The sequence below is a fragment of the Balearica regulorum genome, chromosome 2 (genome assembly GCF_011004875.1).
Source record: "Balearica regulorum gibbericeps isolate bBalReg1 chromosome 2, bBalReg1.pri, whole genome shotgun sequence".
Classification (NCBI taxonomy): Eukaryota; Metazoa; Chordata; class Aves; order Gruiformes; family Gruidae; genus Balearica; species Balearica regulorum.
The window spans coordinates 142,055,751-142,082,280 of NC_046185.1; the positions used below are offsets into that span (position 1 = coordinate 142,055,751).

Below are 26,530 nucleotides of genomic sequence, written 5' to 3' on the forward strand. Positions count from 1 at the left end.
CCGCGGAACTGGGCCGCGGCCGAGGAAGAGCCCCAGCTGGCGGGACGGCGGCTCCGGTGCGGCTCTGGTGCGGCTCTCGCAGCCCTCCGGAGCCGTGGAAGGAGCTCGCAGTTTGGCAGGCTGCTGTTTGAAAGCAGTGCTGAACCCGGTGTCCCCAAAACCCGTGCTCTGCCTGGGCATCTTCCTTGCGTTCGTATCCACAAACGCCTCGACTGGCGTTGGCGGCCCGGCTGGCCCAGGGTTTCTCTGGCGTTTGGGGGTGTTTATAAAAGTATTCGAACATTGAGGTTTGCTTGTTCAGGCCTTGAAAGCAGCTCTCTGAGAAGACAAAACGAGGTTTTGTCTAAAGAGGCAGACTAGCTAGAAAATATGCTTGGGCACTGAACGTTTCCTGTTTGCCCTGGGTTGTTTCAGGCATTATTTACAAGGGCGTTGGGCCTGTTCACAGATGATGCAGTTTTGCATCACCAAAACAGGCTTGTGTATCTCTATATTTTGGTTGTATATATCTCAACTAAGAAAAAGCTGATAGCTTTTAAGATTATTTTATATCAATACAGGAAAAGGAAGAGTTTATCCTATAATCTTTGCTTAACGAGACAGCATTCAGTAATAAGGCTACCAACACATCCACTGCAGCATAGTAATACTTGCAGGAAAGATTGTCTTTCCTTTTGGAGTTAGTGGAGCCTGCAGGTAGGTCAGCTCAGGGTGTGTTTCCTAAGCCCATTATTATTTATCCCCCTAGCTGGCTGGCAGGTTGTTGCAGGGTAGGTCAGGTAAAAGCAGGCATCCTGCTCTCTGAACCGACACGGTGACAAAGTGAATGTCAGGACCAGTGGACCCTTCCCTGCGTTCTTTAGCAAGAATTCATTACTTCTGCCTACCATTGGGATTATCATCTGTAATTATTTCTGCGGAAAACCTCTAACAAGTTGAGCACATAACAAAGTTACTTCTTGTTAATAAATAAAATAGCTAAAATTTGCAGAAATACTCAAAAGTGTTCAGAATGTTACTGTTGCAAATAAAGTTGCTTTAATGCAGTTGCTTTTATTAAAAAGGAGTGAAGTTTGATTTGCATTAAGTCTGAATGTCGTTTAACAATCAGCACAAGCTAGAATTCTATAGAAACAATAATACACATCTTTAGCATCCACTTCATTTGTGTGAGTTACTCAGTGTAAAAACTTGCAGCACTTTAATGACATCACGAGCATATCCAAAAGCTGGAAATAAGAGGACACGCTTACTTGAAAAATACAACTATGCTAATCTGTTCTTTTTTTTATTTATTTTCTTTGCCTACATAGGACATTTAAAGTGCCAATGCAGGCTTTATCCTAACGTGAAAGCTCCCATCGTTTCAGTTAGAAATTAATTGGAACCTGTGACCAATATTTTATTACATGTTAAAACCAAGTAGGCAATAATTTCTAACTCATGTTTTATAAAAGGTTACAATATGATCTATCTAACCTACAGTTAAGTGGATTAAGCAGGTTATAAACAACAGCATTCAGGAGGGGCAGGACAGTGGACCTGGGAAGCCTTTGGGAATATGCAAAATACCTTCTTCATCTCCTGGCTTATGTCAGGTGGTGACAGGATTTCTGGTGGGACTACTGTACTTACGTTTTTGTTAACCTGAAATAACCCTCATGTTTCTTACATTTGATTGTACAGAGCTGCTAAGAATTCTGGAAGGATCTGGGTATTTTCACCTCCTTTAAGTAAAAATTGAGTGTTCAGCCCTTCTGGTGGGGGCTTAGCCCCCTGCAGGACCCTTGCAGTAAGGGGGAGGCAATTCCTTGCTGCACAAGGCAGGATAACAGTCTTGTCTAATATTTGTTAATAGTCTGCCTAAGTAAGTGCTGTATAGTGAAAACTTAGTGTGTTTTTCTATATGGATAAACCATCCCAGTCGATGCAAATATTTGCTGTTGCAAACTGTTACTGCACATGCAACTGTGGGAGGGTTGCCTGTTTTGCTGCTGATTAGCTTTGTACAGTGAGGGACAGCCTTGGACAAAACCCAAATCATACGTTAATTAAACCTATGTAAGTTAATGCAGAATAAACAGTAATCGGGAGCTAACTCAACACCTGTAGTAAGCTGTCTGCTCTAGCCACAGGATTCTTTGTTAGAAGATGCCTGATAGACACTTCACATTACATATTGTTCTGAGAAAGGGGACAAAATTGTCGCCAAGTTACGCTTGTGTTAAGGAAAAAAAATACGGAAAAGTTATGGGCTTGGAAGTGCTACAAAAAAATTTAAGCAAGGCTCTTGCACTTAATAAGAGGCTGTCATTGGAAAAGATCTGAAAAAAAATCTTCTGAATACTACTTTGAAATAAGCAGAACCATCTAGGAGCACAGTATTTTTTATGAAACTGCAACTATAGGATAATGCCTATATAATCTGTACATTGGGTGCGTTCATTTATTTTTATCAATTGACCGTACTTTGTATTCTGCGCCTCATTTATTACTTTCTATGTTATATTTGCTGTGACTGCCGGGGAAGGGTTACGATAAAGTCAGAGGCAATGAAGATGGGTGCTCATCTAACAGGTGCTCCACTCCCTTTGTTCTTTGTATACACATATTCAAATCACATAAGGCAGGGGACAGGACAGGGCCTGTTAACTCATTGCTGATTTCCCTAGCAAATAAACCAGCAGCTGCAGGTCCAAGCCCTGGCTTAGCACTGAGAAGAAGGTGGCATTTGTGTGGGACAGGATGTTTTCATGGAGCCCTTTAGCCAACTTCTTTTGGGACTTACAGTGCAAAATATATGTTCTGCTTGTAGGTAAGAAACAGTATTAATTATGTTTGATTGTCATTGTGGAAATGTGAGTTGGTTTTATAAAATTTATAAAATTAATCTTTATAAATTGTATTGTACAATCTGTTGTATTGTTGGATGTTTTATTTCAAGAAAGTAGTCTAAAAGCTTATATTCAGTCACCTTGTTTTTTGAGTGGAGCTATAAAATTTTAGCAGCTGACAAAACTTAGTGCTATACATAATCTGCATATAAAACATGGGCATTGATTATATTGTCATATATTGTCATGTTTTATTAAGTAATGTATATACATTGTGTGTTCTTTTTAACAAGTAAGGCTGGACAGGTTCTGAACCAAAGTTTATACAGAAGCTGTTACAGATCTCTTTAAAAATGTATTATGTTGAGACAGTGCTAACACATTATTTTTCAGTTCATTATTATGCCTTACACTTAATATGGAAAATTTGTATATAATATTTAAATGTACTTGGTATTAAAACTAAATTAGGCTTTCAATCAACTGAAGAATGTCTTCCCATTAATAGTACATTTGTTTGGTATCTGGGTGCAGTTTTCATGCAGCTGATAAAAAATAGATGTTCTACGCACTTTGACAGGAATGTCCTGTGATCAAATGTTAGATAAACTTACATTTCTACAAACTATTGTAATTAACTTCTATATTTATTTGTTTTTGTAAATATAAACAGAGGGAATGTATAATATTACAAATGTAGTACATCCTCATTCATGTGTAAGGACAATTTTTCTTTTATTTTCTTTGTGAACATCATATACAGTTAGCTAGTTTCCTTGATTTTAAGCTAAATACTTGGTCAAGAGTTTTTATTTCATAACAATGTAGTTTTTTATGAAGTTTATCAGATTTCTTCTTTAAAAATGAAAACCCTGTTTGATAAAAAAATACAGTGAATATTCACTTTATCTACATGACAACTTTGTTGGACATTTTTTATTAAAATCCTACAAGAGATACTGGTATGCAAGCAGAGGGCTTTAGAGTACAAGTTTGTCCACCAGGAAGTCTCATCGTATACCCTTACTCAGATGTACATGTTTCCTACTACGGGAAGAATGCAAAGAATTGGGTACTGGGGCCATGATGCAAAGCCCACCGAAGACATTGACCTCAGAAGCTAAAATTAGGTCAAATACCAAAGTTCAGTGGAACTTGTTCGTGGGCAAAAATCCAAAACTGGGGAAGAGTATGTCCAAGTCCCTTCTGCCATAACTGCAGGGTATAGGAATTGCAGATTCCCTGATCTATTACATCTCTTTTTTTCATAAATGAACATATTTGTGAAAAGTGTAAAAACTGTTCTCACTGATCTAATGACATTTTACACCAAGTTGAGGGATGTTGGAGAGTGGAAGAGCTAAGTGAACATGCTGGTGAAAAGCTGTTGAGAATCCAAACTTTGACAAGGAGATGTGCATGTTAAATTCAGAGAACGATAAAACCTTGCTAAGCAGGTTTCAGTTTGTGCCGTAAACTCAAAAGTTATGTCACTGTTCTTTATTTAAACTAAAGCTGCAGCCCTTGTTTTATGTCAACAGCGATTCTGTTGTGCTTGCTAATACTGGTGATAGCAAAGTGAGATGGAAGCAAAGCACAGATCGCTGAGATCCAAATGGAGGTCGTTTTGGTACAACCCACTTGCCTTACGGTCATTATACAAAAGCTAGTTTGGGGAATTCCATTGTCTTGGAAAAACACGTCTTCTATTTAGAAAGCTATAGAGGTAGGCTTAAAGTATGTGGCGTTTGTGCCCCATGAGAATGAAGTAAGAGTTGGTACATGGGCTTGATTTCGCTATTAGCATTAATTCAAGGATTAGTCATAACAGTCTTCAGTTTTAAGTAAAAATCAAAAGTAGTCTAATAGAATAGAATCACAGAATCATTTAGGTTGGAAAAGACCTTTAAGATCACCAAGTCCAACCGTAAACCTAACACTGCCAAGTCCACCACTAAACCATGTCCCGATGGTGACTCAACCACTTCCCTGGGCAGCCTGTTCCAGTGCTTGACAACCCTTTTGGTGAAGAATAATGCTTTCAATGAAGAATATTCCAGACTGAAAAAGATTTGATCTCTGTGAAAGCCAGAAGTCTCCCAGAATTGCTCCTGTAAACCCCTTGCCTTTGACAGAGCACCATTATCTAATCCTGCCTTGCCCCTCGCCCTGCCGGCCATGGAGGAGCTCCCACGTGCTGATGGCACTCCATGAAATCACCCCAGCAGAGAGCAACAAAAACTGCAGCCGCCCAAAGCCACTCCTGAATGGACTCCAGGGGAAAAAGAGGCTTCTACCCTCACCACCTCTGGTCTTTGCTAAAAGAATTTCCTTAACTGCAGATCAAAATGTCTTTCCAAGCTCTTACATGGAGCTGCTTTTCCCCATGAATCAAGTGGAATGAAGTTAAATTACAGTTTCTATTCCCACTTTTTTCAACTGAGAAGAAATTAAGTTTTCCAGCCATAGTTCTCTTTATCTTATGTATTATGGTGGTACTTTCTACACGGGTGGTCCCAGTTATCCCAGTGCTCACTAGACCTGCTTGGCTTCTGCTAATTTTCTGCACAAACAGATCTGTGAGAAACATTATTTGTTATACATATTTTATGATTACACTGCAGCTGTTACAGGCTTCTTGTCCTACAGCACAATCGCTTATTGACAGCTAAATAAACTCAAAAATCAAGCAATGTCTTGCCCAAAGAATAAGGAAGGATATGAATGGAACTTTAATATGATCATTTACAGATCTCCCAGTGTTTGACAGATGTTTTTGACTTCATTCAAGGAGATTTAAAAATTGAAATCTATTCAATGGGTTGTATGAAATATATTTCCAACAGTAAATATTTTGTGAAGGATTTCACTGAGGAATTACTCTCTTTTTCTCTTTTTCAAATGGACAACAGCAGTTTAAATCTGATTTGTATTTTAAGGCTCGCAGGGAGGGAATTCACCTCTGAGAAATGCTACAGCCAACAAACCTTATGTCCCATTAACCAGAGTCTAGCAAGTTTCCTTTTGTGCATATCAACAGCAAACCTTAATTCTGCTCTTTCCTAAGATTGGAATACTTGACTTTTGCCAGCTTAGTAATGTTTCTTGAATTTAGTCTTACATGTACAGAGCAGTCAGCAATAATAACCATGTATAATTTTAATCAGATAAATTCATGGAAGTACCGCTTCTTAGATTTTCAGCCAGTTTCTCAGTATAACTGGCAAAGTAACATAAAGAAATTTCTCCCTAGCGCTAAACCAACCCAGAAGAAAAAATCCGAAAAATTGAGTTTGCAATCCAAGACTGTTAGACAGTGTAAGACCTAGAAATTTGGAATATTTTAAAGGGAATATATTTCAAACATTAAGGTAAATGCACAATTTCTCATTTTTGTGAAACTTTCAACAATAAAAAATCCTCTGCCCAGAAATCACAAATATCCTTCCTTTGGCTTTTCATATATTTCTAGCTCTGTAGCTAGACCCAACTTCACTGAGGTCATTAAGTGTTTGCCCCCTTCTTACCTGAAATCCGAGTTATAACAATACAAAAAAGTGTAAGCTTTAAGCTTGCGAGTTTTTTCGCTGTGAGAATTTCTCATTTGAGTTTTCCGGTGTTTCCATTTGGGTTTGTTTCTTTGTTTCTTTGTTCTTTCATTTTTATGCAGGTATTTGTTCTGCCTTAAAGTTGACAGTACCGTCTCATACCATCCATGGTATTGAGGGGCAACCACTCCATCTTGCTGTTGACTACAATTTCAATGCTACAGCTTCTGAAATCCAGATAATCTGGCTTTTTGAGAGGCCTCACAGTAATCCAAAATACTTGCTTGGCTCCGTAAATCAAACAGTAGTTCCAGACTTGGAATACCAGCACAAGTTTACCCTCACGCCACCGAATGCATCTTTGATGATCAATCCATTGCATATGAGTGATGAGGGCAATTATATTGTAAAAGTCAATGTCCGTGGCAATGGAACAATAGCTGCCAGTCAAAAGATTCAAGTAGCTGTTGATGGTAAGTTAGTGAAATATAGTATCTTCATTTTGAAAATGAAATTGCAATAGTTTATAATACAATAGTGTATAATTTAATGCAACCATACCTGAATAAATACTAACAAGTTATATTGTTTTCTACTGCTGCTAAAATATGGAGGGAATGCTAAAATATGTCATCTTTAAACAAAATTAATTTATTGACTAATGTTTCTGGATCATAAGTAAAAAATTGAAGAGGTATAGAAACCAATAATTAATATGAAATTAGACAAACTTCTGTTAAATAAGGTTTCATAAGGCTCTGCTGTGCGATCAATCATAAGCATGCATTAACTTTCAGATAGTCTTTTTCCCTGGACAACTTTACCTTCTGTAACGATCAAAGAGGAGTCACTGACTTTTGCCAGTGACCCTGTGTTTGTAAAAGAAGCCCAGATCTGAATTCCTAAAATACTGAAGTTCCCTTTTTGTACTCTGCTACTCGTAGTGGGGATGGGGGCGGGGGGAAGGAAATGGAAAAGAATGAACTAAAAGAATGACAAGAGGCTACTGTAATTTATGGATTATATGGAGGGAGCCCTCTAACTGTTGGGTTTGGATTAATGAAATGAATGACATCTTGACGTGACAAAGTTGTAGCTGCCATTTAACTCCCATGCCCATCCCAGTTTGCAGCCATCCTCACGACTGGATCGGCAGCGTATTTCAGCGGTGCCCAGTGTCAGTAAAGCCGTGGGCAGCCAGACCGAGGAAGTCGCACGGAGTCATGCTTTGCACTCTTTTCATTTCTGTGGCCGCAGGGATTTACTTATGAGGCAGGAGCTGGAGGCCATGGTATACCTGACTGCAGCCTTTGTCCTCTTACCAGTAATATAAGCAGTCTAGTTTTATTTAATACTAGAACAAGTCTCACAGTCACCAGCTGAGAATATGCACTTCGCTTTTTCAACTTTTAACCACATTTAACAAATAAAATTTGAAATCTGAGTACTTTCCAGAGAGGATGACGACTGCTATTTGTATCACCTTGACAATGAAGACTGTAATATACTGGCTCGTCACTTTTACAACTCTTCGTATCTCTTTATTTTACAGTTCCTGTCACAAAGCCAATTGTACATACTGAACCATCTTCAGGGGTAGTGGAGTTTGTAGGGAATATTACCTTAAAATGTACTGTGAGTAAAGGTACAAGGGTAGTTTACCAGTGGATGAAAAATGGGAAGCCTCTCCACGCCGGCCCTAATTACACCTTTTCATCAAACAATGCTACACTTCTAATTGTTCCTGTTGTAAAAGAAGACATTGGGAATTACAGCTGTCTGGTATCTAACCCTGTCAGTGCAATGGAAAGTGAGATAATTGCACCAACCATATATTGTGAGTATATGAAATATTCATAATTACCTTTATATAAATGATCTGGCTGGAAAGAGTGCCTCTAACTATGGAAACAGGCAGAAAACAGTTGAGTCAACCTTATATGTGAGCTTGCGTTCAAAATAAGCTTCTTTGTAACAGCTCTAACTTACAACAGTATAATAGAAAGTTAGTCAGTGTTATGTAGTTGTGAAGGTAAGTCTGAACTGCAGAACTCACGTAGGAACTTCAAGAATTCCACCGTACAGACATCTTCAGATCTGGAGGAGACATGACTCAAAGGAAAAAAATAATCAGATGGGTATACATGAAAATATTGTTAAAAATGGAGACAGCAAACAGTATCAAAAAGCTAAGGACCGGAAGTACCAGGCTGAAGGACTGGTATTAGCAGTTTTCCTCAAGATCGTTTTAAGTCCGGTCCTGTTTAATACTTCCATTAATGACATCAGCATAAAGATTGAGAGTATCTCAATGAAGTTCAGCTGTGACCATTAAACTGAGAGGACTGAATGACTTCGACAGAGTAATAGAACTGGTCTGAAATTTGCTAATAAAAAATAAATGGGCATGCACTTTCAGAGAATAAAACCCATGAACTTCTGCTGCTAAGATGGAGATTGGTTGGGAAATAACTGAGTCAGGAAGCCTGGGTGATTGAGCTATCCCAAGATGTCTGTGAACTGGCAGTGTGATTCAGGCATGAGAAATATATGTAATTCTAGGGTGTGTCGGCAAAGTATTTCCAACAAGGAAATAAGGGGAATACTAATGGCGCACAGAAGATGAGACCACATGTAGAATACTGTGTGCGGTCCCTGCACATCGCAGAGCACTGATATTGAACCGGAAAGAGACAGAACAGAAGGGAATGGAGAAGAGACACAGAGAATTCAGTCTAGCTTAGCAAAATCTGAGCTGAGTGTTTGCTTCCCACATTAAATGGGAAACATGAGGGAACATGTAAAGATCAATGTTGGCAGAAGAATAAACCATAAACTAGCAATATATTTCGACTGGAAATGAAAGCACCTGAGAAACTAACTGTGAAGGTAGGTTGAGTTCATGAATTAAATGAGTTGGAGGAAGCAAAAGATTGGCTTAATCAGGATTCAACAATTATACTTTAAATGTTGGAAAGGGTGCTCTCATTTTGTTCCCTATCCCTCCTGTAATTCAGCTCCCAGTGCCTCCAAGATTTGCAAGCAGCACATGCTACGTATGTGACCTTGCCATGCTCTAATCCTCATGTCCCCAGGGGTCGAACTGTCCTTCTCAGAGGAGAGCTGAAATCAGACAGGCCACCAGCCCTGTTCAGATATAACCAGTTTACCCAGTGGCACAGTGTGAATGGCACAGTGCAAGGACTGGAACTGGATTCCTGTCCAGCCACGGGCTGGTGCTCGCTCCTGCTTGTGCCTGGCTCTGTCATCTGGCAGCTGGTGGACAGCCCACGCCCTAGACTCGTTGTGATTGCACTACCAGCTTATTCAGAATTACTATGTAATATTTTCCTCCTCCTCCTTTCATCTCTGATTATTATATCTACTTATTTATTTTTAATTATAACTTGGAAGAATTGGATAAGGGGGTGTCTTGCATCTAAAGGGTGTGTGTGGGTCTCTACACTGCACCAGGAGAAGAGAAAAAAGACTGCCTAAGTTAGCAAAGACTAACAAGGCCATTGTTAGATGAGAGCTGATCCCTTAGGTGCAGCTGGTAAAATTGAAAGCAATGCAGACATGAAGATGCTGCTGCAAAGAGTCCTAAAGAGGGCAGATATGAATTGAACTTCCATCACATTAGACAGAGGAATCATAAAATGTTCTACAAAGAAATCACCAGCACTGATGGACTTTTAACTTAATCATTACCATAGTTAAAAAAAAAATCATATTCTTTCCTCAAGGTAGTGCATTTTTAAATGCCTGCTTTTGTACAGTCACAATTTCAGCTCACTTAAGTGCTTAAAGTGCCAAGGATGAGAGCTGTGTGTATGAATGCACTGTCTCTACTGCTTTTCTCACTTTAATGAGCTACGAATGGGCCTTATACACCTAGAATACCTAGACAAAACTTGGGAATGCTGTATCGAGCACAACCTGATAGCCTTCTTACAATGCAATAAAATCAGGTCAGGCTAGAAAAACATCTGCCCTCTTGCTGTCTTTTGGACTGCTGTGTCAATTTGTGGCACAGCCTGTTGGACATTCACATTTCTGACCTGTTGCACACAGGGTTGGCTCCAGAGCGTTCACTGCACTGACGGGTGCCTGGGACACTGGCACCCACAAGGTCTTGGGTCTGGTACTGCTCCCTCCCTTCTCCCTCACTCAACTACAAGTATTTTCTGGCAAATTTGAAAAATCTTTCCAAGTTCTAAACTGAAAATCTATTTTTGACTCATTGTTTAGAAGAATTTTAAAATCGCAAAGTTGCTTCAGTGTCCATGTTTCTGGCACCTTTTGTTGTTTGAGTGATTTTGGTACACAGCTCAACAGACCTGTATAGCAAGAACTTTGGGATTCAGTTTTTCTGCACATGTAGAAATATAATTCTAAGCATTTGCATTTTCAGAGTGTATTTTTTATTTCATCAGAACTGAGGGTTTGCTTTGTGCACAATTTTAAACCTGAAAAAAATATTAAGAGAAAACAGTGCAATGCTGAGAGACTGCGATACTTGTGCTACTATCCATATCCAAGTTAGTGATGGGAGTTGGGGGTCTTACTTCCTGAGCCATATGAAGTCACATAATTTGGTCCAACCTCTGCCCTGAGGGGTAGGTTGTCTCCCAGCTCCCAGTTGTCAATAACAATCCAGAACAGGCCCCGGGATCTCTATGTGCCATATGTCATTGCTGCGGGGGAGTTACTGGGGGTGATAAAAAAAAAAAGGTCACTCACAGTAAATACCTGCCATCTGCTTGGAAACTGTAACAGTCTCGTGGTGATAGGAGCAATTGGAAATATTCCCACAGAGCAGTAAATTGTTACTCAGAACAGGTGATTTATTATTTTACAAGTCATTTAGTTAACTGGCTTTACTGAGACAAGAGGTAGATTTCTGTCGAGAACAATACTGGAAAGGAGAAGTAGAGCTGAGGGAGCCATGAAGGCTGTCATTGTGGTTTTTTTACTGAGAAACAAAAGTATTTTGTTTTGTTCTTCATTTCTCATTAATATTATTCCAATTCTCCATTACCTATGACAATAATGCACCCCAGAACGTGGCTATTGCAGTAGCATGACCCAGAAGTAAACTATTTCAAGACTGGAAGAAGCTGCTGTCATGGAGGTTGCAGCAGAAACTGCCGTACTGTGGTAACGGAGTTGAATTTAACAGATTAAGTGGGATTTCCTTCCCTTGCTTGGACTTCCCGAAGCTAGAATGTATTTAGTCCTAGAGAGAAAATGGTTAATTACCTGCTTTTCAGAATCACCCTTGAAACTGTGTATATCCCTCAGCTACCTAAAACTTAGGGAACACAATGATGTACGCGATGCCCAGGAAAGGCAAAAGGCTGGTCCAGGCGAAGCAGAAGGGTTACCTGATGCTTGACTTCATCAAGGAACGCCACTTTTCAGGGATTGCCAAGATTCGACTATTTCTTAAGAAAATCTTTCTTTGTTTTTTCAAATATACTTCCCCAGTCAGTGCGCATCAGTGTTTTTATAATGGTTTCTTTTGATTTGCAGCTTTCATACAAAAGTGCAGTTACGTTGTTAGTGTTCCCTATTTATGCTGCAGTGTTATGATACGGATAAAAAAGCAGAACTCTGTTCTGATTCTCTTGCAGACTGGGGCAAATCTCCCACTATAGTGAGGGGGCACAGAGACCAGTCAGCTATTCTTACCATTAATCTCTGTTTACATATATCAAAGATTATATTATCAGTGAAAATAAAAGCTAATTCTGAAGAAGAATTGGATAGGAGGAACTGAATTGCTCTGAAAATTTTAAAAAAAGTGTTTTCCTGCCTATAAAGAGTGACTTTGAGGGGTTTTACTTTCATTTATGAAAAAGTCAGTTCAGTACATCCCCCTCCTTTCCCATCTGAAAAAAAGGGAAGTGAATACCTATAACGGGCAAGCCCCTGTGAGAGGCTGGTGTTCTGGGAGGGCTCCCCATCCACAGAAAGGCACAGCCCGAGTCAGGTCAGCCAAGCCAAAGTAGCGGTGACTGGTCTGCAGTTCCCAGAAATGCTTTTTATAGGGTCAGCCAGCTCTTGGATACAGTCAAATAAAGGACTCGGGAACTGCAGAGCTGTGAAGAAGCAGCTCAGCATCTGGATTTTAAAAAAATGCTTTGGTTATTCAGAGTGGCCCCTGCGATGTAGGTGGGAGCAGTGCTAATTCATGCTGAAGTGAATCTTTATTGCATTTCCCAGTCTAAATACTATGCATGATGCTGGGCCTTCCTTAAAATGAGACTGCAAAAAGCTTACTACTAAGAAATAAGTAGAGAAAATAAAAAGATTGGCAAGTTTACATGGTGAAATATGGACATTTGGTTAAAAGTGGACTAAACTGAGGACACGGTGTGATAGTCTACATCCTCTTGTCTAAGCCTTCACAAATAGAGAAAAAACCCAAGAGGTACACACAAAATGGCCTGGTTTGTGCTGCGTGCTGTTTGCCTATGCGTTCTTGAAGAATAAATCAGTCTCATAAACCAGACAATAAATAGAAGTGTGCGTGTCAGAGGGAGGTCCAACATCAGCCAGAACTCCTGATGAGAAACAGTCTGAAACATGCCAGTGTGCCACTTCACGTAGCGGGAAATTTCACATTCAAATGCAGCTACATTACCCTAATGCTTCCAGACGACCACAGAAACATGGAAATATTACTCGATTGCACTGTCTACAATGAGGATAATATTGACTTATCTGTCTTTTTGCTATGCCATTCTGCGTGAGCCACTTCATGGCAGCTTTACTGAACTTCAGGGATCCTACCAAAAAGATGTCTTCTGCTCATTCTACATATCTTCTTCTCTTGGCTTCTGTCAATATTAGGTCTGTGCATTTTGGATTATGAATGTAAGCCCTTTGGGAATTATCAACATTAAAACGATTCATTCTTTTGACTGGAAAAAGTAATTTAATAAGGCACATTATTATATTCTCTACATTAATTTCCATACTTAGATCATTGTAAAAACAGATTTTTAACATCTAAAGATATAAACCCCCCATGATCTGAAATGATCTGTTAAAAATAGCATGGGAAATATTCTTACCGCACTTAAATACATTGTTTCCCTTCCCATTTTCCAATGAAGATTACCCTAAAAATACTTCGCTGCTCAATTTTCTGAGTAATGAACACATGACTATTGGAGAGTACATGCCTCTTCTAATTATATTCAGAAACATAGCTTTCTTTAGGCACAAGGGCTTACTCTTGAAAGAAACCTGTTGAACTCGTAGAAGCCTACTAAAATGAGGGGAAGGTTAAAGGTTTTTTTAGCAGTCATTTATGGAAAACTTTTTCTGAAGTTATCTAAGGCACTCTACGTTATACCTGCAGGATAGTTCCCAAAATAATTATTATACCGCAAAGTATCACAGTGAATGTTTTTATATTTCAAGGCTAATTTGTTCACTTTTAAATGTGAGGAGAAATTACTTATGCCAGTAAGTTTGGCACTTAACTAGAAAGAGTCAAATATGCCGCTGAAGAAGACCTGCTCCTTTACTTCACAACTTTTCCAATTTTTTTCAGTTTTCCTTGTTTTTATCATACTGAACAATGCATAGACCTCTGCAGTTTCCCTAAACAGCAATTAGATCAGTATTAAGCACATATAGTCTGAGATAAACCTAGTACAGATCAAGTTATTGAACTGAAAGCCTTTTAATTGAAATTATTATTAATGCCAGCCATTCCAAAGGCTAGTCTAATTTTAAAATTCTAAGCTTAGAGGTATGCTTCTATTTAAAGTTTAGTTATATACTTTGATTTTAATTTTTCCACTGTTGTTTGTTGTTTTTTTTTTTTCAATGCAGATGGACCTTACGGACTTAGAGTTAAATCAGATAAAGGTCTGAATGTAGGAGCGGTGTTTACAGTTGATATGGGGGAAGTTATACTGTTCGACTGCTCAGCAGATTCAAATCCACCAAATACTTATTCGTGGATTCAAAGGGCTGACAATACCACTCATGTAATCAAATACGGACCCCATCTGGAAGTTGTATCTGATAAGGTGGCCCAGAAGACAATAGATTACATGTGCCGTGCTTTCAATAACGTGACTGGAAAACGAGATGAAACTCACTTCACAGTGGTCGTTACTTCTGTAGGTAAGAACATTAATTCATTGCTGTAACTGTAACATCTGAGCAGAGTGTCAACCCTGGAAAAAGGAAGTCATTCTTAGAGAGAGGATATATATCAGAAGTGAGTGAGGTCTTATTAACCATGTAGTAAAAGGGATTTGGGCCACTCAGTGGGATCCAGGTTTTGCTCACAGTGTGACACGGCTTGGAACAAGACCCATTACGATGCTGAAGTTTTGTGGGAATTTGACACTTAAATATATCTACCCATTCAGAACTTCATCCCTTGAGTACAAAAACTTCCTTGGTAGGCAAACCTCATCACGACCAAGTAACATGGCAGAATTATATGTCTCTTACTCTGTTTCTTACTTTTTGCCTTTAAAAATTATAAAGATGAATGGAGGGAAATGATGTGGAAATCCATTGAATGCCAAGGTGGGCCTTTCCTTGGGAGGGCAGATTTTGTCCAAGGCTTACCGACGCACAGCTTTCAGGAGCTGTGAGCCCTGGGGCCACCAGGTGACCAATACATGGGATAGTTTCAAGCATACATCACTGACTAAAACAACCAGGCACAGACTCACAGCATTGAAGATCTTTAACATTTTCCCAGAGTGGTTAGGTTTATAAGAACCTCAGTTTAGTGTATGATAATAATGCATGCTGTGATGACAAATGGTTTTATTACAATCCATTTGTAAAAATTGTTTCACTGTCTTGTTTGTGAATCTGTGGATTGACAGCTAAGTTCTGCTGAACGCACACCTTTATTTCTCATACATTATAACCTGAGTTCCTGTGTCAGATTGCATTAAACAGCAACAAAGCAGTTTTTCAGAAATTCTCCAGCAGCACACAGCAAAGAACAAGACATTGAGGAAGTCTGATAGCTCTTACTAATACAGATCGATACAGGTATTTTCAGATAAAGAATGTATGCTATTAAAGTTCAACAAGATAGAATAGATGGTCTTTTCAAAAATTTAACAAAGCAATTTTGCTTGCGCAGAACAAAGAGCTCAGCCATTTATTAGTCACATAAACAAGGAGAGCAGATGTCCATCATTCAGACTGAATTACAGATTCATCACAAATCCATGGCTTTCAATGTGCTGGAAGGAAGATGGATTGCAATTTTACAACGAGAATACTGCACTTTAAACATTGTGGTTAGTGGCAAAAGAAAATGCAACCAGAGCTATATGTCAGTAGAAATAAACATGACATTTCTCCAGGAAGTTCATGTAAGCTATGATATATATGTGAATAGTCATCAATAAATGTTAAGAAATTCAGCTGAGATTTCCTTTCAAAGGCTGAAAAGAAGGGAAAACTCCACAGCTTCATGATTAGTTGCACTTAAAAACATACACTTCCTAATGACAAATATTTTGCCTAAATAAAGCTTTTTAAAACATTTTATCCCATGTATTTAAAAATTAAAAAAAAAAACCAAACCAAACCTGTTTCCTCCTCTATAGCCATTTTCTTCTTGATGAATATTTATTCAGATAGCACTAAATCCAGATGTGGAGCCTACACTTTGCAATGCAGCACTGATTGACTCTAAAAGGTATGAATTCACCCATGAGGCTAAACCTCAGAGATCCTGCTCAGGCTAAATTCTGGTTGGAATTGATTAAACATACTAAGACTATGAATGTTATTCTATATCCCTTCTCCAGGTCCCCATAATCCTAAATACAGAGCCTGTGCTGTGCCTTTGAAAATACTGGCAACCCCATTTTCAGCAGCAACAGGAACTTTGGTGTGTCAGGTGGCTTTACACATCTCCCTCACCTAAGGGACTGAAACGCACCTATATGGAGCTGTTAACAGCTGCCTAATTAATGCTAAAAATCATCAAGAAAAAACCAATTATATCAATAAGTTACATTTATATCAATCATTGCACTAAGCCGTTACCCAGTTTTAGCCAAGACTCGATTTTAAAATGAGAGGAGGTATCTCATTATGTACACAAGTCATTGCTCGGTTCTCAAGTTGAGTCAACTTGAATGTGCTAAATGCACGTAAAGAGCACATCTTTGTTTTCTGCACCGGTATGTCTGTGGAGATAAGATTTATTAAGTCTAAATTTGAAATTATTCATTTTAAAGAACATTTTTAAGGACTCAGCTGATTCTCCAGCACTTGGTTTTGTTTTGTTTTGTTTTGTTTTTTTTCTGAGGAAAGCAGTACATTGGAGGAGTATGAAAGAAATTTGGTGAAATTGCAGTGATTTTATCTTCGGGATTCATCTGGTTTGAAATCCATATACTGAATCTTTGTGATAACTGCTGCAGACACCACCAGCAGAATGCAAGTGAATTACACAGAGGTGTAGGCAGATGCAAGTAACGCTGTCGGTCTGCACAGCAGTTCATAGATATACTGGAAATGCATCCAGCTAAATAATACACATTTGAATTGTACTCATAAAGCTGGCACTGACAAATATGCAGCATTAATTTACCTGTATGGATTGTGACACAGCTTTTAATTACATGAATTCTGCATGATTCAGAGCAAAAGGAGGAAATTAAGCGTGCACAAGCAACTATGTCTGGCATTTCCTAACTTTCGGATTCCTGTCTTTGCAAATTCTATGCAAATGTTTTCAACCTGGTTTTGTGTATGTAATTATATACATATTGTATTTGTCTTGTATCAGTAAATCCTACTGGAAAACTGCTGCTAATGAATATCTCAGCAAAAGATGTGAGCAAAGGAAAGAAATACTTTGGATATATTTAGACATGAATACAAACAAACATAATTTATTGGCTTCTGATCAGATTTGATAAACAACCAGACTGTCAGTGATCTGAAAATCTTTAGAAAAAATACGATAGTTCAGTTATCCCCTCCTACTCTACCACTCCTACAGCCAGGGGAATTTCCCTCCCCTCTAGCACAAACTGCTCACCTAATTGTCCCCTAATTTCTTGGCAGTTTGGTGTCTCTATGCCTAAAATTAGAATATTCATCTACTTTTTGTGATGCTGTAATTCGTGGATTACGTTTACTGACCTTCATTTAGCTCTAGGTACCAACCTGTTCTGGACTCATTTCTGATATACATATCATTGCTTTTCCAGTTCAGGAGATTTCTGGGGGAAAAATACATTACCGATTCACAAGAAGCCAAATTTTCTATCTATTTTGTATCTCTATGCAGGTTTCCTAGCTTCAGATGAATTTCAAAAGATGCATTTTTCGGTGTCATAGTAGCGCATTACATAGAAAAAGAGACTAAATACAGTACTCATCTTCTTTGTCACAGGATTGGAGAAACTGGCTCAGAAAGGAAAATCTTTGTCATCTCTTGCAGTAATAACAGGAATTTCATTATTTTTGATCCTAGCTATGGCCTTTTTGTTCATATGGAAAAGATATCAGCCACATAAAGGTATGTGAAAGTTAAGCACACTCCAGCTCTTTTGTTGGACCATCAGAGCAAAAAGAATGATTTTTCTTTTTTATTTCTTTTCAGTGATACAACAGAAGCTGCAGAGCAGGTACAAAAATAAATCATTCTTAGGTCTTGAAGTCCTTTCCATCAAGAGAATTGCATTTTATCATATTAATTTTCTTTCCTTGGCTTATGACATCAAACTGAAAAACATGTTTATGTTTTCTAGGCCAGAGGCTGATTACAGGAAGGCACAGACATTTTCAGGTAATGCTAATGAAGGAAATGTGAGCATAAGGTCAAAATCCATTCCTGCATCTCCACATACAAAAACAAAGAGGGAAAGGAAGGGAAGTGTGGTTTTGACTTGGGTTGCACACCTGCCCCTACGTTAGCTTACTTAAGATAAAACCAAAATGACAGCAGGTCAGCGTGGGTTTAGCTCATGCCTGGAGTTCACAGCAGTACGTACCTGTTGGCTTGAATTCTAGCTGTTAATCCTGGTTAGAATGACCTGTATTTTGTTGTTCTCACCCATACAAAAGAAATTAGTGTTATTATGGGATGGCAGTGAGAGGTGATACGCCATGGGAAGATCACACTTCTAAATGTTCGTGGCACCAATCACTACCAAAATCGTGAGATGTTAATATGACATTACAGTATATATATTTTAGCCTCCACCGCATTCCATACTACCTTTCTCCGTGTCATCAGGATCCAGTGTGGGTTTTTTACTGCCTCTTTTCCCTCCACAGTCCTTCCCACGTCATCCTGGGCAGCAGAGGCTGGAGACCTCTATCCTTTGGAAGGGCAGCACTTTTATTCCCATCCCTTTCTACCAAAGCATCAGAGCAGGCCATATGCTGGTACATGTGAGAGGACAGGGAAGTATATGAAGCTTAGGAAGGAAAGAATAAGTCACTTGAGCACAGAGGGTCCTTCACCCCAGGTAGTGGTGTTGGAGAAGAGAAGAGAACCTCAGTACTGGCTTTAGTGCTGCAGCCTTTGCTGTGGAGTGACACCCAAGAGACAACTGGGAGTTTCAGATCTCCTGGACAGTGGGAAGGTAGAGAAAGAGACTCCCACCCTAACTACAAGTTGTATCTGAAGTCTTAGATACAATTTGTCAACTGGTTTAATAGTGCGGCACCTATTAGTATAATTTTCCATTATTTTATTCTCAGCATTATAAAAGATTCAGGCAGTACTGCCTCACTACAGTGTAGATGTGCTGAGCTTATGGACTAGACCTTTTTTCTACGGGAAATGAAAGTAAATCGGTCTGTTTAGCCTTCCAGCAAAGAGAGTCCCAATGGCTCTACCAAAACCATTATGGAGGCTCCTCGCTTGGTCCGAGGTGTTGGAGGGAGCCAAGCAGTGTGCACACCAGCTCCTCACACCACACCAGCTCAGGAACTTGGCAGGAAAGTGGTTTAAAGCAGATCAAACAACTAATATTCAGATGTTTTAAAAATTAGGCCAAATTCCTTGGTTATTATTTTCCAGGCTCATAATACATCTCGACACCTTATTTCATGTTTGTTTATTCTAACTTCAGGACATGAAAGTGCGTTGGATGATTTTGGAATATATGAATTTGTTGCTATTCCTGATCTTGCCAGTGGTTCTAGGGTATGTGATTTTATATCATAAACTGATGGTTTCTTTTCTGCTTCTTAAGGTGTACTAAATATCTGTACTAGAATCCTTCTGTCAGTTTGCTTCTGTTGCTTTTTACAGATGTCTAAATGACACCATATTCATGGCTATTGTTTACCCAGTACTTACTCTTCCTTTACTGTGTTACCAGTTCACTTCTTGTATCACTATGGTGCAGTAAGGAACTAGTCAAGCTCTAAAGGGAACAATCCCAGTTCAGTTACCCTATATTAAAAGAATATTAGTAGTGTTGGGTAGATGGCTAGCATTCAATCACTTGTGTCACGCAAGCACATCAACTATTGTGATGCCATTTTCTCCCTAGGCCCTAATATTGCTGCTCAAGTAACATACAACTTTGGCAGAAAAGAAAAGCTTCAGGGGGGGAATTTAAAGTTTTCATTGTAAAAATATGCAAACTAAATCTCAGCTCTATTTCACAGGAACTATTTTATTAGCTTCATGTATTGCTGGGGAGCACTTAAGCACAGGAATTTTGCTAGCAGAAAAAATCCTACTACATATGCTACTTCTCTGCATTGTGGATTTGCTGACATTACTGTATAGCAGTTGGAGATCATTCTGATGTGGTGTAAAAGGACACAGAAAAAAAAGAGAAATAGGGCCACAAAATTTAGGGACAATAGACTGAAACTGGGAGGAAGTAGAAGCAGCAGTTTTCCTTTGCTAGGGAAAATTTCTGGCAATACCATCTTACACCTTCAGAGAGCATCAATATGGTCAGGTAAGGGAGAGCTCTTAAAACATCATCACACAGGGTCACATCAACAGTCACACCTGTTTTGTTATTATGATTAGTTCTCATAATACATGATGTATTGGCAATAAACAGTCATAGATTAATAAACCCTTTTCTCTGCTGGTGGTGGATGATTGAAATAGACATTTCTAGGGCTGGAGCACTATCGTAAAGGTTAGTGGAGAGGACCAACTTTCACAGCAGCAGAGATAAAAGGTGTTTAGAAAACAGAGGACCCGAACTGTACCCGTGAAAGTTTGCGACCGTAGGAGGCTTATTAAGTACAGAGATCAGGCCCTAAATCATCAAAGCCTTAGGCACACTATGATATCCCTTAGACTCATCATATCACAAGGTCACATTCTTGCAGAATCAGGGCCTCAGCAGGTCAGGAGGGAGAGAGAGGTGACAAGGACAACAGAATAGATGTACAAGCAAGGAAATCTATTGTAATTTCCAACAAAATGTCAAGAAACAGGAGAAACTCCACTGGTTTATGTTCAGTTACTTAGATTTATGGCACTGCAGATAAAGTCAGCATTTGATCCACTGATTCATTTTAGTTAGTTAGCAGAAAAAGGGAAAAACAAGAAAGCGGAGATAATGAAGAACTGGAGGTTGGGTATAGGCAGAAAGACTGAGAATTCCTTATGGATGGGAAGTCTAGGTGTTGTGTTGACATAAGAGCAGATTTGTATACTTAACATATTGAACAACTTCATTATTTCTTCATTTATGGAAATTCCTTGCAGTTCCCTCTCTTTGACATGCTGGTGGGAGTTTCCCTGAGTGTTTTCTCCTTTCTACTGTTTTCTCCTGCTTCTCTCTTTATTAAACGTTCCTTCCTTGACTTGTGGTACACTAATATAAAATACTTGCTATATTAAATGCAAGAGCTGCATCCTAAATCTTCTAAGATCCTAACTGAATTTAAAACTATTGCTTGCCTTACTATAAATGTGATGAAAACTTACTCAAAATTAAATGTAAACTATCAGAGGTGAACTGTTAAATCCACATGTAAATCATTGACAGGGAAAAGTTTAAAAAATGAGAAATTACATTATCAGTTTTATTTCTGTTGAATCTTTTCCCATTTGTACTTACAGTAGGAATACTCTTTGCTACTTTTAGGTTTCAAGTCAATCTGTTCCTAGCTCTGACTTTGTCCCAGGCCAGGATATGCTTAGTACGGTTTATGAAGTTATTCAGCATATTCCTGAGCAGGCGCAGCAAGACCATCAACAGTAAGTTAAAGCCTGTGTGTGCTCATGTGGTAGCTCGAAGGCAAATACTTTTGCATCCAGAACAATTTACATTTTGGTGGCTGGTGTTTGAGTGCAGCAAGAGGGGTAAGGAAGGAAAACAGGTGTAAGCTACACCAGTTGCTCCACCGTTTCCTATCCAATCCCTCACTTTTCCTCAAAACTCCAATTTGCTGTTTCATCATGCCTATTTTGTCCAAGTGTGAAAAACAAAAGGGAAGATCTTCAAACACAATTTCAAATGAAAATTCCCAAATGTTTTAAGAAGGTGGCTGTATTGTCACAGCACTGAGATCTCAGCATTTCCCACTGAGCAGGTTAAATCTTCAATCAAAGCAGTTCAATCAGCAGCACGGCTTCCAGACCTGCCAGCCATGTACCAAGTAGAGTTAGAGGCTTTTTGCTATGTTGAAACTGGCCAGCTGATCAATGACCAGTGGTTGTTTTCAGTGCTCACTGAAATATTAAGGGACAATGCTTAGTTACCTGAGTAAACAATGTCTTAATTTGTATCTTAACCAATGATTTAGAGCAAAACAATTTTTGTTCTGCAGTAGCCTGGCTGGGAACTCCACAGAAACACTTTTGCTTAGTTAAATACCAGAAAGACCAGAGCACGTTGTGCTTATGCAGTTAGTGTGTGGTAGAATCATAGAATCATGGTTTGGGTTGGAAGGGACCTTAAAGATCATCTAGTTGCAACCCCCCTGCCATGGGCAGGGACACCCTCCACTAGACCAGGTTGCCCGAAGCCCCATCCAACCTGGCCTTCAACACTTCCAGGGAGGGGGCATCCACAAGTAGTCCTGGATTTGTTCAAATCCCCTACTTCGTAGCACTTCTTGGTGTTAAGAAGAGTGAATACACTGTAAAGTTTCTGTAATTCTGGTACAGCTGCCATAAATCTGTTCTGAATATCAACAGTCTTTCTTACAAATTAAGAACAGCACACAAGCCTGTTGTATCACATTTTCCATGTTTTTATGATGTGTTCCGTTTCTTTCACGGTTGAAAAGGAAAATATGCACTCTTACCAATATACTAATCAGTTGGCTGAGTAATCACAATGTTTATGTGACTGTATTAGTATTCAGTACTTACTTACACTATTAAAAATTTTGTGCAGGTTACATCTTCAACTGTGTGTCCAAATTCTGTATGCAAACATGCAGCCGTGCTTGTAAAAGCAAGCTGATCAGTGAGAAAGCAATAATGAATTACTAATGACATTTCTGTTCTACTTAGAGTTACTCACTTTGAACCTTAAGATGATTTTTTAAACCAGATGTAAAAAAATAGCATTCATAAAGTATGTCTTTTCTTGTTCTTGCTCCTACAAGTCTTCCTTCTCAACTTTCTCACTGATACACGGCCACTCTAAAAAAGGGATAAATTCAAAGGTAACTTGAACTTTGTGACAGGTCAGATTTCAACTCAAATTTCACAAAACATATTCTGTAGTTGTAAAGGACTCGTTTCCATAAACCCATTTTGATGCTTTTCTTTGTATATCAAGATTTTTAAAAAGAAACGTAGGAACAAAATTTTCACTAATAAAACAAAATCTACAAACATGATAATGGGTAAACTACTCAGATTAGAAAGACCACTTTCATGAATTTTCCAATTCCCAGCCTGCTGCAAAGGAGCACTCTGAGTGGTAAATACATAAAGACAACTAAGTCGATACTGGTACTTGCAGAATGCTTCAGCATTCAGTATAAGAGAAAAACAAAACACCACAGAAAAGGGAACAGAGCCAAGAAAGTAATTCCAAACTCCTGTAGTGCAAAGTAATGATTGCTTATAGATGGATCCCACGGACTTGGTATGCAGCCATCTGTACAGTAATCAGGAATGTTCATGGGGAAAACGATACAGAACTTGCCTGCACTCTGCTTGTGGCAGGAGGTTCTCTGTGCAAAACAAAAGAACGGATGCTATGGGAGCCAAACAGGTTTGTTGGTAAAGTGATCATTTTATTCCCAGTGATTGTGACTGGAACTGCTGTAATTTCATAAATTTCTTAGAATTAATGTGCAAAGAAAAATAAGTCAAAACCACTGTTTCATTCTCAGATTTACATTCTGAGAATCTTTCAAATCTTCTCTTTGAATCTAACTTCTACAGTGTTAGCTGATGTTCTCTCTCTTGCTTTTAGAAATCCCAGTGACAGTACCAGCAAATTTGCAGACTAGCCGATGCCTAACACCCTGGGAACAGCTTTTTCCTTCCACTTTTCCTTATGCTTTTATCAGCCTTTTTGTCCATTCATCCACACATGCACATATGCCTCTGACGCTCTAAATAATTACAAAATTTTAGATGTGCCCCAGCTCTTAAAAAGTAAGAATAGTGCTGGAAAGTAATTAAACTCTTAAACTCTCTTGGGTTTGGACTGACGGACTCATAACCTAATTGCAGTCAAAAAATGAGCTGAGATGACAGCTGGCTTTGCACTTTTAGGTTTGCATGGTGATATTAGTCACTGCTCACAAGAGTCTTTTGTGGATTTGCCTCCCCTGATCCTCCAAAGAGTCAAAGGGAAAATGTGAAATCAGTTTTTGAGGAAACTGTTCTGCTCCATCTCTGGGCTCCACGGTCACAGGTTGTTTGTTATGTGACTGCCACATACTCGACTATTTCATTAAATAGACTTTTTTAAGGTGTTTGGGGAGGGGTTGTTAAAACCCTTGCACATTTTTTAAACTAAATATAAATCCTGTGACAAACTGGACTACAGGCCCTTCCACATATGAAAGAAATCCGAAAATGGCTGCAAAAGCTAATGAGCGAGAAGTTTAGCCAGCTTTTATACATAAGCACTGACAGCTTGACTCTCCTGAGAGCAGAAACTATTTGTAACTTAGTTTTCATGTTCACTTCAACTGAAGATAAATCTACATCACCTCCCTCTCCTTTCATACGCACTGTTTCTCTCAAGCTTTAACCATTTCACAAGTTTCTGCTCTGCCAGCTCCTAAAGAGCAAGGAGGATGCAAACCCTTGCCAGGCATTTCAGCGCGGGGTTTCTACTGCAGACTACACGACTCAGCCCACCGCTGCTGCTCCCCTGTAGCAGGTGCTCAAGCACATCGCTGCTGCTAATGTATGAGCAACTTGAAGTGTCTGTGCCGAAAAAGCAGCAATGTGGGATGCTATATTAGCCGTTATATTATTTATGGCTCAGACCTGTCTTGCCGCTAGTCATATCTTTTCAAAACTTGTGATCTTCCGGATACTAAAAATTCAGTCAAATATCAGTGTGCTACAAATACTTCCCCAGAGCTGTCATTCATGCTGAAGAACCATTTTACTTCTGTGTTTAGAACCACTGGTTGGTTTATATGTTTGCACCAGTGTTTTTTAAAACAAAGAAAGACAGCGTTGTAGAAAACTGTTATCATATCTGTTTTTCCTAGATGACAACACGGGAACAGGAAATCAAAGCATCTGAAAATTCCAAAGTGACTTCTTTTTCTTTATTATATATTGAAAGGAGATGCCAACAACTCCAAAAATGGCAAAGACTTATGCCAGCTTTTCTTGAAATAGCAATTTCTCTTCAGACTGGCAATCCTTTTCCTTCGGTTGCTCCAAATTGCCCATTTTTTAAATTTGTTTTTCTTCTTTTTAATTAATAGTTTCTTGAAAAATATGGGGGGTTTCATTCCTTACGATTTTTTCCTTATTTGTGAATACAAAAGACAAAGGGACAGCTTAAAAATTGCAGTATAAAACCTATATATTTTATTATAATAATGGGTGGGAGGCACAGGAAGGAATTAGGCCCAAGATGCCTCCCACGCTTGTTTTATTTTAAAAAATGGCAAAAAAAAAGTATATGGGAGTTTTTCATTGGGGTTGACTTTTACAAGAGAAGGTCTCCATGTTGGCGTGAAAAGTAATAAATGCAATATGTCAGATTGCAAAATACATTTGGGGTTTAAAATAAAGTCATTCTTTTAACTCTTTTAATGTAACATTATCTTTTAATTTACAAGTACAGAAACTGATCTGTCAGGCAGTTACAGTTTTAAAATGTACATATGTATATTATTCAAAATAATGTGTTCTTATTAAATTCTGTTTCCTTTGCATTTGAACTGGTTGTCTATTTGCTGACAAAGAGCCTGTTTCTCATTGACTGGAAGAGCAAGTAATATTTGAGTAATTTCTGCAAGCTGCAGAATGTTCAGGCTGTTTATACATTAAAATTATAATTCTCCAGTGCAAATGAAACCAATCTTACTCTGTTTAAACAGACAGTGTGCTACAAATCCCTTCACAAATAGAGGAATCCTCTTTTTTAAGCTTCTGTTAGCAGGTGTCTGAATCCCACAGGAAAATTCACTATTACTTCCACAGGGTCAGCTATTAGATGGCATCAGTTAGCTGCAGCCAGGGAAAAAGGGAATTATGAATTGAATTAGAATCATCTACCAAAAAAAAAAAAAAAAAAAAAAAGGATACTTCAGTAACAGCTAATTGTGTGGAAAATTATTAGGGTGAGTAATGAGAAAGCATACAGTGTGTCCACCCTGTAAGACAGGCTGTATGGGATTATTTAAAGTACTCTGTATTACAAAAAATAATTGCCATCTATGTAAAATACCTCCCTAATCCGTGTTTACCAAACATTCTTTCTGCCTCCTTCTTTCAAAGATGAGGAAAAGTACCACTGTTTTCAGTGAATATTCTGATCTAATGATGCTGAAAAAAGCGGGAAAAGGAAAACTTCACCTTTGCTTGTGAGGAAGAGAGGACTTGGTGCTTCAGCGAGGCAGCTGGTGCTGCCCAGATTTGAGAGAAGTACTGAGGTGATCTCACGGATAATGTAGTCACCAGATTTGATGATGGCATCAGGCAGAACTCTGAAGTACCAAAGTTGTCCTGAAGGATCGAGAAGCTCAGGTGCC

The 26,530-nt window shown here is 38.8% G+C and overlaps 1 protein-coding gene across 2 annotated transcripts; it reads left to right on the top strand.

The window, feature by feature from the left end:
* The first annotated feature begins 8 nt into the window (after positions 1-8).
* On the top strand, positions 9-26,385 carry HEPACAM2 (HEPACAM family member 2). 2 transcript variants are annotated; one of them, XM_075746174.1, is made up of 11 exons: positions 9-193; positions 2,685-2,815; positions 6,505-6,855; positions 7,935-8,219; positions 14,234-14,530; positions 17,796-17,921; positions 18,006-18,030; positions 18,154-18,191; positions 19,486-19,559; positions 21,481-21,593; positions 23,773-26,385. In XM_075746174.1, the coding sequence occupies exons 2-11, from the start codon at positions 2,746-2,748 to the stop codon at positions 23,807-23,809; spliced, it is 1,416 nt and encodes a 471-aa protein (XP_075602289.1). In that variant the 5' UTR covers positions 9-193; positions 2,685-2,745; the 3' UTR covers positions 23,810-26,385. The 2 variants fall into 2 exon arrangements, with proteins under 2 accessions (XP_075602289.1, XP_010306993.1); XM_010308691.2 differs by lacking the exons at positions 9-193; positions 23,773-26,385 and having other exon boundaries at positions 1,780-2,815; positions 21,481-21,614.
* The last annotated feature ends 145 nt before the right edge of the window (positions 26,386-26,530 follow it).

Bases quoted from the DNA above. Each gene is read 5' to 3' on its own strand.
- HEPACAM2 (XM_075746174.1), top strand. From the start codon at position 2,746: ATGTTTTCATGGAGCCCTTTAGCCAACTTCTTTTGGGACTTACAGTGC. The intron at 18,031-18,153 runs GTACAAAAATAA...TATGTTTTCTAG, and splicing joins CAACAGAAGCTGCAGAGCAG to GCCAGAGGCTGATTACAGGA. The intron at 21,594-23,772 runs GTAAGTTAAAGC...TCTTGCTTTTAG, and splicing joins GCGCAGCAAGACCATCAACA to AAATCCCAGTGACAGTACCA.